The sequence below is a fragment of the Petaurus breviceps genome, unplaced genomic scaffold (assembly GCF_028583685.1).
Source record: "Petaurus breviceps papuanus isolate PSGF00001 unplaced genomic scaffold, PetGlider_PUasm1.0 186, whole genome shotgun sequence".
Taxonomy (NCBI): Eukaryota; Metazoa; Chordata; class Mammalia; order Diprotodontia; family Petauridae; genus Petaurus; species Petaurus breviceps.
This window is the reverse complement of record NW_027185798.1, coordinates 30,899,117-30,910,385: the sequence shown is the minus strand read 5'-3', so window position 1 is coordinate 30,910,385 and position 11,269 is coordinate 30,899,117. Positions and strand designations below refer to the sequence as shown.

General features: G+C 46.3%; 1 protein-coding gene and 1 long non-coding RNA gene across 2 annotated transcripts in view; one reads left to right on the top strand and one right to left on the bottom strand.

The window, feature by feature from the left end:
• LOC138162654 (uncharacterized) overlaps positions 1-8,513 on the top strand; it is a 20,163-nt gene extending 11,650 nt beyond the window's left edge. Inside the window, exons 4-6 of the long non-coding RNA XR_011168686.1 lie at positions 5,320-5,471; positions 5,595-5,751; positions 8,047-8,513. This is a non-coding gene — a long non-coding RNA (uncharacterized lncRNA). The remainder of the gene's footprint in view (positions 1-5,319; positions 5,472-5,594; positions 5,752-8,046) is intronic.
• Positions 8,514-8,584: 71 nt separating this feature from the next.
• Positions 8,585-10,991, bottom strand: LINGO4 (leucine rich repeat and Ig domain containing 4). The gene has a single exon (XM_069089989.1). The coding sequence runs from the start codon at positions 10,964-10,966 to the stop codon at positions 9,185-9,187; it is 1,782 nt and encodes a 593-aa protein (XP_068946090.1). The 5' UTR covers positions 10,967-10,991; the 3' UTR covers positions 8,585-9,184.
• Positions 10,992-11,269: the final 278 nt, after the last annotated feature.

The following is an 11,269-nucleotide window of genomic DNA, read 5'->3' as shown; positions in this document are numbered from 1 at the left end:
AGAGAGAGAGAGAGAGAGAGAGAGAGAGAGTTGGAGGGAGGGAGGGAAAGAGAGAGAGAGAGAGAATATATCATACTTGGAACAAATAAGCCATGCAGTGGCTTGTCCAAATAAAGTATGTCTCTTTTATGTCTTGAATCCTACCCCTCTCTGAGGAGGTACTTCATCATAGGTCTTAGAGAGAGATGGTTGGTTATTGCATTGATTAGAGTTCTTAAGTCTTTCAGAATTATTTTTCTTTACGTTGTTGTTGTTCTCATATAAATTGTTCTCCTGGTTCTGCTTACTTCACTTTGCATCAGTTCACACTACCCAGGATTCTTTGAAATTGTCTCTTTTATCATTTCATACAGTACTGTAATAATCCATTACATTCATATACCACACTTTGTTCAGCCATTCCTAGTTGATGGATGCCCCTTATATTCTAATTCTTTCCTTTTTTTGACTCCCAATTTAGGATTAGGAAGTTTGTTTTGCTCTCAACTGTTCCCTCTCTGATGTTATCTTCCCTCTTGATTCCTTGATACCCCCTTGGTTCCTTTCTAAGCTTGTTGTATTTTCTACACCAAACTATCAGCATTTCTTTTTCTGTTCCAGGTAAGAATAAAGTTCATCTACTGCCCATTTCCCTACTCTTTCCATATTTGTGTATTCTTCTCATATACCCTAATGGTAAGAAATAACAAGTCTACTTCTTCCTCCTTTCTGTTCCTTTTATCTTCCCTTCTTTTCACCCTCTTAAAATCCCCAGACCAGAACCAACCATCCCCTACCCAGATCCACTGTTTCTCTAATTTTATTCCCTCAATACTTTTTGAAGACATTCAGGTTCTGAAGGTACACTTTTTTCTTTTCCCTTTATTTGAATAATATATCATCATATAGCCCTTTCCAATTTACTCAAATAAATGTACCTTTCTAGGTTTCTCTTCTGTTTTCATTTCATAGTATTCATGCAGCTCTGGTCTTTTCATTAGAAATATACTATTCCATTATTCCATCTTTTCCTCCTATATGATTATACTCAGTTTTGGAGGATTAATTACTCTTGATTATAAACCTGGGTCTTTTGTAATATCATATTTCAAGATATCCTCTAATTATAGTAGAATCTGCCTGATCTTATGTGGTCCTGTTGTTTCTTGACATTTAAACTGGTTGGTTTGGGTTTTTTTTTGGATGCTTGCGGTGTTTTTTCTTTGATGTGTGAGCTTTTGATTTTGGCTATGCCATTCCTGGGATTTGTTTTGGGGGAGTTCCTTTTAGAAAGTGATTGATATATTTTATCTTCACTTTGCACTCTGATTCTAATAGATATGGGCAATTTCCATTTATGACTTCTTAAAATGTTGTATCCAAGTTTTTTAAATTATAGTTTTTACATTGTCCAATTATCTCTCCCTAAACTGTTTTTAATATCAGTTGTTCTGATATCAGATGTCTTATATTTTCTTCTAATTTTTTCAGTCTTTTGGTTTTGTTTTAATATTTCTTCCTGTCTTTCAGATTCACTGATTTCTGTTTGGGGTATTTTATTTTAAGAATAATATTACTTGGGGCGGCTAAGTGGCTCAGTGAGTAAGAGCACCGGCCCCAGAGTTGGGAGGACCTGGGATCGGTTCCAGCCTCAGATACTTAACACCCACACAAAATAACTGGCTGTGTAACCTTGGGCAAGTTACTTAACCCCAATTGCTTTATTTTATTTTTTAAAGCAATTGGGGTAAAGTAACTTTCTCAAGGTTACACGGCCAGTTATTTCTGGGTGTGGTGCTAAGTATCAGAGCCTGGATTCAATCCCAGGTCATCCCGCTCTGGGGCTGGTGCTCTTACTCACTGTGCTACCTGGCCACCCTACCCTAAATGCTTTAAAAAAAAAAGAAGAATATTACTTGGGTAAGGCTTATCATTTTGTTTTGTAAGCTATTTATTCTAATTCTTTTCTCCAGAGCTTTTGTTTCAATTTTTCTGTCTTGATTCATTTTTTCCAGATATTCATATAGGCCTTGTAGAAAGTTCTTTTTCTTCCCTTTAAAAATGAATTATTTTTGCAGTTGTAATAGAGGTACTTGATCCTTCTTTTGGGGAAATCTCTAGATCTATAATAATTTTTGTATGGGTCAGTGTTTTATTTTGCTTACTTACCTCTCCTTAGTTCTTAAACTGAGGCTTTGCATTGAAGAAGGGAGGGAGCAACATTTATGAAGGCCCAGCTTTGCCCCCAGCTAAGCTTTGGGTTGGGGTGGTTGGTCTCACTCTAGGTTACCTGGGTTCCTGTGATGACCTCTACTTCTTGGGGTTAGGCTCCCCGCAGGGATCTCTGGGATTCAGAGTATTGGATCTTCAGGGCTCTTTGTGGCCTCTCAGGACAAAGACTAGGGACTGTAGTCCTTAGGTCCCTGAACTTCTGCACTATCTTGGTTGCTGCTGTTCTCTGAGATTTCCAGCGTTCTCGCCCCTTTTTTTCTGGAGATTTGGGAGCAGATGTGGAAATATGCACAGGAGGAAGGAAGCAGTATTTTTTGGTCAGGGCCTATGTAGCCTAGGCTTTTACCCTTATTGATAAATCCTTGACTCTTTGATAGGCCATAGTATCATCAATTTAGAACAAGAAGGGGCTTTACAGGTCATCTAGTCACATTTACAATAGAGGAAAGTAAGATTCAAGGAGGTTAAATTACTTGCCTATGGTCACAATCAATCAATGAATCAACAAGCATTTATTAAGTATTTAGTATGTTCCGGGCACTGTGCTAGGTCCTAAGGGTGCAAAGAAAGAACAAAACCCGTCTCTGCCCTCAAGGAGCTGACATTCTAATGGGGGAGACAACTTGTCTATAAGTAGGTACATATATAATACATACAGAATAGATGGAAGGGATGGAACAAGCAACTGGAAAGACTTCCTGCAGAAGGTGGGATTTGCACTGAGTCCTGAAGGAAGTCAGGGCTTCTAAGAGGCAGAGGTGAAGAGTGAGAGTATTGAAGGCATGGGAGACAGCCAGTACCAAGGCACAGAGAAGAAGGATGGAGGGTTATGTGTGAGGAAAAGCAAGCAGGCTAGTGTGGCTAGACTGGGGAGTGGGAGAAGGGTTATAACATGCAAGAAGACTGGAAGGTTAGAAAGAGCCAAGCTGGGAAGGGCTTTAAATGCTAAAGAAGAATTTGGTTGATCCTAGAGGTAACAGGAAGCGACCTGATTTTATTGAGAAAAGGAGCAACGTGGCTGACCTGGGCTGTAGGAAGAAGGCGTTGGTAGCTGGGTGGGAGTGGGGAGAGTTGAGGCAGGAGGTCACCTAGAAGTCTCTTTGAGTGGTTGAGGTGAGACTGTGATAAGGGCCTCATCTAAGGTGGTGGTTGTGTGAGTGGAAAGATTTTTGTGGAGGTAGAAATGACAAGAGTGGAAAAGCAATTGGCTATACAGAGTGAGTGAGTAGAAGATACCGTGCAGATTTCCAACCTGGGTGGTCTAAAGGCGTTATGTGGCAGAGCTGAATCTGGACTCTTCTCTCCTGACGCTAAATCCAGTGCAGGTTTTAGTCCATCGTGCTGTCTCCCCGTTCACAGCTGTCTTTTCTGTTCCCAAATTAATCTAGGAAGAAAACCCTCTTTAAATTCCCAGTCTTCTTCTGACTTTGGTGTTGGGAATACAAAGAAAAAGCAAACCCAGTCCCTGTCCTGCCTTCAGGTCCCTTACTAGAATAAGGGATGTCAAAGGAAGGGGCATCTACATCAGCAGGGGTACATGTCAGACCTTGGGAGGGTCTGACCTGTTGAGCTTAAGATGGAACAATTCTAGAATGGTTGAGAAGGTAAACGTCATTGTTCTTAGAGATATCTGAGTTTAGAAGAGAACCTTATCTCTTTAGGCTGGAGAGGAGATAGGGGTTGGGAGGGTTCCCTTTAAGTAAAGGTAGCTGATCCAAATCTCCTTTAACTAAAGGCAGTGTGTATAATGGAAAGAACACTGGACTTAGAGACAGGAGATTTGAATTCTAGTACTATCTAGCAATAACAATCAATCAATCAATCAATAAGCTTTTTATTAAGTACCTACTATGAGACAGGCACTCTTCAAGGTCCCTAGGGCACACATACAAAGAATGAAACAATCCCTATTCACAAAGAACTTCCATTCTAATGAAGGAGAATACAAGCACATTTATACAGAATAAATATAAAGAGAATAAATTAAAAGTTATATACAAGGTACTATGGGGGAAAGGGCACTAGCAGTTGTTAGGAAAGGCTTCATGTGGAAAGTCATCTTGAATTGAGTCTTTAAAGAAGAGAGAGATTCAGTGAGCTGAAGGTTTGGGAGTGCATTCTGGGTATGGGAATGGTGAGTAAAAGGCTGGAAATGGAGCGGCATGTGTGAGGAATAGAGAAGGCAAATTTATCAGGATCACAGAGTGCAGGAGAGGGAGTGATGTTCAATGAGGCTGGAAAGATGGGTTTGGACCAGATTGTGAAGAGTTTTAAAAGATAAAGAAAGAAATATCTATTAGGAGTTGATTGAATCGAGGACTGGGGCTTGACATGGTCACATCTGCCTTTAAGGAGAATCACTTTGGCATCAGGATATAGGGTGCAGTGGTGAGAGCCATAAGGTAAAGAGATATCCACCCAGAGGCTGCTGCAGTGATCCAGATGAGAGAAGAGGAGGACCTGAGCCAAGGTGGCAGGTAGCTGTGTGAGAGGAGGAAGGCTTAGATGAAGAAGACCTTGGGGAGGAAGAAGTGACAAGACTTGACAACTGGTTGGACATGTGGGATGAGACAGAGTGGGAGTGGAGGATAATGCTGAGATAACAAAGTTGGGACCTTAGGGCCATGACAGAGACCATAGAGCTTTGGTGAAGGAAGGGTTTAGGAGAAAAGATGAGTCCGATCTGAGACATGCTGAGCTGGAGATGTGTCCAGAACATCCAGTTTGAAATATCCAGTTGATGATTGGTGCCATGGGACTGGAAGTCTGGGCAGAGATGGGGCTGTGTGGGAGTCACCTGCATAGAAATGATAGTTAAACGGGTGGGGCGGGTAGGTGGCCCCGGAGTCAGGAGGACCGGAGTTCAGTTCTGGCCTCAGAAACTTAACACCCACACAAAAAATACTAGCCCTGTAACCTTGGGCAAATTACTTAACCCCAATTGGTTAATTAACCTCAACTTAATTTCAATTAACTTAACCCCAACCTCCAAAAGGCAAAAAAAAAAAAAAAAAAAAGAAATGATAGTTAAACTCTTGGGAGCTGATGTTTGATTTTTGGTGAATTTCAACTTTTTAATGCCTTAACTTCCTCCTCTTTAAAATAAAGAAGCTGGACTAAATGACTGAGTCAGAAGACTTTGCTACCTGTATGACCTTGAGCAAATAACTTCATCTACCTGAGCTCCAGATTCCTCATCTGAAGACTAAGGAGACTGAACTCTATGGTCATCCAAATCCAGGTCTATGAACACTTGACATGTTAGTGCCATTTTGGGAAATCCCTCCCCACCCTTTCTGTTTCCAAAGATTGGTTGTAGTTAGTCTGAACTGCTTTTGCGATTCTGGCATACATATCCCTGAGATCTCGGCTTTTCTTTCTAGATCTTCTCTTTTGTCCTTTCAATGACCCCTGAACAAGGAGAAAGATGCATTTGCAGTTGGATACAGTGTGTGGAGAGGTAGAGAATGGCGGAAGAAAAGGGGAAGGAAACCAGGGGAAATGTTCATTTGGATATGGAAGGATTTAGAGCTGTTGAAGGTAAGAATCAGTAAGTGGTTCTGGTCTCTAACAAAGCTGAGGAGAGTGGGTCTTGTGAAGGGCTGTTCTTACAGTTCAGCCCTAGTGAGTTTGGGAGGAGAGAAGCCAACACACTCAGCCATGTAGAAGGGCCCCAAGGAGCCAAAGCAGAGGAGGTAGTAACAATGTCCTTTTTATCCTGCTGTCCCAACTGTGGGTAGGATGAGGGGAGACTCCTTATTCTTTGGAGGAGCTCCATTTGGGGTAGGTTCCCAGCACACTCCTCTGTAACACAGATAGGCATAGTGTATGTGCAGGTTTTTCTATGTATTCTCTTCCCTATATATACAAACTCACTTCTCCACATGCATCCCTGTCCATAGTGTAGGTGCTGGGACGGCCTAGATGAGAGACAATGTGGAGAGAGCACTGCATTTGAAGTCAGTGAACCTGGGTTCAAATCTTGACGCCTTTGTGATGTTGGTCAAATTACTTCTGGGATTCAGTTTCTCCATTTTCACAATTAAGGTGTTAGACGACTTAATTTTGCCTTCTAGGCCCTGTAATTAATTCCTGTACATCAACAAGCATGCCTATGTGCATGAAGCCTACCAGTGTGGGCACTCCAGGGGTGCTCCTCCTCTCTCCTCCTCTCCTGGTGTACTTGCCACCCTGTATAGCCTCTACTTGCTTTGGGAGCTGGCAGCTTTCAGGAAGTCCTGCTCCCTTTCTTCTGCTCCTATGAACTCATCCTGAGTTGCAGCACCTAAGCCCCCCTCCCCTACCCCCCATTCCTGGCAGGATCCTCTTTGGAAAGCACTCCAAGGGCACAGACAGCCTCTTCCCCAGAGGGCAGAGCCAGCGACTTTGCTTGGGGACTTTGCATTCATGACTCATTCATGTATTTCATGGAGGGCGCAGGTAGCCTTTCCTCTCCACGGGTTTGTCCAGCCTTCTTTGCCTATACTCCCAACCTCAATGCGGCCATCCCTGCCACCTACAGGAACTGCCAGAAATGATGCTCCTGGGAGCAGCTGGTGCTTCTGCCCTTCTCTGCATTGCAGCTAGAGTGAACAGATTGTAAGAATCCCAGACTTTCAGGGCTGCCCTCAGAAAGAAGAGAGATTAGGGCTCGGGAAGACTGGGAGACACCGGGCAGCCTCCCTCAATCCTTGTAAACGGGAAAGGAGGAAGAATATATCACAGCATTCTGAAGTGGGAAGACAGTCACTGGGTGGTGGCCAAGTCTCTGATAGCCTCCCCTATTGCTCCACAGACACCTTGGCTTTCTACTTCATTCCCAACCTCCTCAGCATACTGAACAGAAACAGCCTCTGGACTGTTTTTCTGGGATCCCCTATTCGAGTTTCAGCAAGAATGGTGATTCCTAAACACCAGTAGCAACTTCTAGCTTCTCAGTCATGGGAGGGGGGGTGCCCGGTTGTGCCCCCAGTTAAAGGCTTCAGCAAGAATCTGGACTCTTAGTATGTGTGTATGAGGAGCTGGGGGAAATTTTTTCCCTTATTGGGGCAAGAGGAGGCTTCTGCAGATGGAAAAGGATAGGAACTGCTGACAGTGGGTGCTAGAAAAAGAACCCACTCTGTGTTTCAATCCCCCAGCTCGCTCCCTAGCTCTTCTTCCCCCCCCCTCTCTGTGCTCTTTTTCAGCTGTTGACACCACTTCTATTCTCTACCTCTTTCTATCTCTGATAATCTCTTTCAGTATCTCTCTCTGTCTCCATTCTCTCCTCTCTCTTTCTTCTTATCCATCGATCTATCTATCATCTATCTATCTATCTATCTATCTATCTATCTATCTATCTACCTATCTATCTATCTATCTATCCATCCTCTATCTGTCTGTCTATCTGTCTATCTTTCTATCTACCTATCATCTGTCCATGTATCTATATATCTGTCCATTCACATATCATCTGTCTCTGGGTCTCCATGATTCCCTTCTGTAGGGGTATTTCTGCAGAACAAGCTGTTTCTCTCTCCAGCTTTCCATATCTGGAGTCTCTTTAATGGATGGTGACTTCCCAGTGACAGCTTCACTCTTATCTGTGTTGAAGTCAGAACATCAGAAAACCATACCAGGAAGGCTGCCCTTGTGGGAGTTAGCCAGTCCTTTTATTTTCCCTTACAGATCCCTCCCTGCTCCCCACTTACTGCCCCCTTCCCTTTTGCCCTAAGACTCTTGGTCTCTGACTGTCTCCTTTATCCCCCTTCGATACCTGGTGGGTGGGGGTTTGCAGTTTAATCATTCTCTGATATATTCTTATCTCCCCCCCCCCCCGGGGATTTGTGGGACAAGGAAAGAAGATAAAAGGAGCCAACTAAAAGAAGGCCAAGGAGGGGATCGATTGACAGGTGTTTTCTAGAAAAAGGACTTCCCAAAAGAAGAAGATCCCTTCTTCTCAGTCCCTTGGAGAATAGGTCAAGAGGCAAAAGGGGCCTAAGACTCCAATGGGAGGGACTTAGGTGAGTTTCCAGGAAAGACTGACTTCCTGGCCTTCAGGGACAGAAACATATTTAGGAGGAAGCAGAGTAACTTCCCTGGAGAGCTCTCGACAGAGAAGCGATGCTCATGTGCTCAGACTGGACATGTCAGTCATGGAAGGGTGGAGGAGCATTAGGAGTCATGGATTCAGAGATGAGAGGGAGGGCAAAGTAGGAAAGTGGCAGCTTTGACAGACATGAAGGGAATGGGTGGGTGGAAAGAAGAGTCCAAATCACTCTTTAGTTTTCACTGATTCCAGCCTTTTAGCAGCGAGTTTAATGGTCTCCCTTTGTCAGGCAGACAAGATGCCTATGTACACTCCTCTGCATTTCCTCCTTTCCCTCCATCCCAGAGGCCATGAAAAGCTGTCCTTTTTCTAGTTTTGGGTCGTTGGGTGGGTGGGTGGGTAGGGCAACAGAGAGGTGTCTGCCTGTGTCAAGTCTGTACGTGGGGGAAAAGAGGAGAGAAGCAGCAAGTGGTCGGTCCTAGGCCCATCTCTGGAATGGCCCCGTCAGCGGCTCGGCTGATTGGCTTGGACAGTTCAGTGAAGTGAGGAACAAGGGTGTGATGCTAGTGATTCAGGTAGGCCATGGGTCTGACTCCTGGGTTCTATTGCCTGCTTGTCTCCTGGTGGGAGGTGAGGGTTGATAGCTTTGCACTCCACTGTCAAGAGAGGATGATGTCTCATAAAGCTCCAGCACTCTAGAACCCCCAGAGAAAGGGGAGAATCAGTAGAAGTTGGTTGTATATCCAGACTGGAAATATCCATAAAGAGAGGCAGATGGTAGGCTCAGGAGATACTGTTAGCTGATACAAGGAAGGCAGGGGCATGCTGGGGACACTTGGGTCCTGATTCTCTAGAACATTCTTTGGGGTAAGGCACTGGCCCAACTAGCCTTTTCTCCAACTAAAACAGGCTTGTCTGGGCTCTCAGAGGGGATGGAAAGGGAGATCAGAAGAGTTTGGCAGTGACTCGGTTACCTCCAGCACCCCCCTCCCCCGAGGACCGAGGAGGCACAAAGTCAAAGGTTGTGTGATGTTTGACCCGTCCCTTGCTTTTGCTCCATAGGGCAATGAGGCCAAAGCAGAGTGTTACAGAGGTGAGGAAGGGGAGGAAGCCAACAGCTAACACTACAACCAGGCCCCTGCTGTCCAGAAAGAAGGGTCCTGGGGTTCCCAGAGTGGTGGCATTGGTGTCAGAAAGAGTCCCATTTGGCGACATGATGCGGATCACCTCTAACCAGGTGCTCAGCGAGTCATTCCCAGCCACATTGCTGAGCACACAAACGTAAGCGCCCATATCTCGCAGCTGTACCGCTCGAATCTCCAGGGTTCCATCCTCAAGCACTCTTACTCGTCCAGTTCTACCCAGCCAGGTCCCCTGGGGCCCTCGCCATGAAATGGTAGGAGCTGGGTCTCCATCCCCAGAGCAAGAGAAGACAGCCTGCTGCCCCTCTTCTGCACTGACTCTGCGTGGCCCGGACTTCCGAATCAGGGCTGCTCGGCAAGTGAAGTGTCCTGGGGGCAGGATGTCTGAGAAGTCCCGTAGGTTCTTCCCCCTGACGTGGAGTGGACTGGCACAGGCTGGGGGGGATTTGCCAAAGTCCAGGCGGTGGCGAAGCCGGAGTAGCCACAGCAGACGGCAGTCACAGATCAGGGGGTTGCCAGCCAGCCGCAGGGTGACCAGATTGCTTGGGGAGGGGAAGGCAGTTTCTTCCAGAGTCTGAAGGGCATTGTTGGCCACATCCAGGAGGCAGAAGGCAGCCAAACCATGGAAAGCATGGGCAGCAATAGAGGCAAGGTGGGCTCCTGAGAGGTGGAGCTCTTGGAGCCGTACCAAAAAACTCAGTTTCCGGGCTGGGATATTTGAGATGGGGTTCCGAGACAAGTCCAGGACCCTGAGGAAGCTCAGATGACTCAGGGCTTGGAAGGGAACAGAACTCAGGTTGCAGTAAGTGATGGCTAGATGGCTGAGATTGAGCCCAGTGAGGCTCCCAGGTTCCAGGACCCTCAGAGCTGGCCACTGGTGGATCTCTAGCTCTCGTAACTGTCCCAGTCCTCTCAAGGCCCCTGGAGGTAGCCGCCCAATGTCCAGCTCACGTAGCCTCAGCCCTGACAGCCCTGGGAGCCGGGCCAGGGCAGGCCCAGGCACAGTGCTCAGGTTACACCGTTCTAGGGTAAGGGTGCTTAGCTTTGCCAATCCCACAAAGGCCCCTGGTGCCACAAACACCAGATGGTTGTCCCCCACTTCCAACCGCTGAAGGCTGCCCAGCTCTCCAAAGGCACCATCCAGGAAGAGAACTATCTGGTTCAGGCTGAGATCCAGTAGGGTTAGGGAGGGTAGGCCAGAGAAGACCCCAGGGGCCACAATTCGGAGCCTGTTACCCTGAAGCCTCAGAGTCAGGAGGTTTCGAAGACCCTGGAAGGCCCCAGGTTCTAGGGTGGAAAGCTGGTTGTGACTGAGATCCAACTCAAGGAGTGGTCCCAGGCGTGAGAGCATTCCCCTTTGGAGGCCCCACAGACGGTTCCTACTCAAGTCCAGGAGCTCAGTGTCTGCTGGAATTCCTCCAGGTACTGCCTCCAGCTGCCGGCTGGCACAGATCACAGCTTGGGGTTGGGAGGCACAGTCACATGCAGCTGGGCAGCCACGGCCACTCCTTCCAGCCAGAAGCAGCAAAAAGAAGAGGGGTGGCCAAGAGACCGAGGCCCAACGGGAAGCTATGTCTATGTCCATTCCTTCTTTGCTTCTGGAATAAATGATGATATGTCCTTTTTTGGAAGGCACCAACTCCAAATCTCCCTTCATTCTAGGTACAGATACAGGGTTTCCCTGGGAATTTTTGAGAGGGGGGAGGAAGGAGAGACCGGTGTTTTCAGCTTGGGCATTGCCGATACGTGGGGCATGGGACCATATAAAATCCAGGATTGTTTCTCTACGCCCCCAGAGTCCTCTCTGACATCCTCTCCCCACCTCTGTGCACCCTAATCTTTACCTAGAGTGGTTGCGGCTTGAGGTACCCACTGTTTCTCTTGGCTC

What these genes read in the sequence shown, in the direction of transcription:
- LINGO4 (XM_069089989.1), bottom strand. Translation starts at nt 10,966, where the DNA reads ATGGACATAGACATAGCTTCCCGTTGGGCCTCGGTCTCTTGGCCACCC.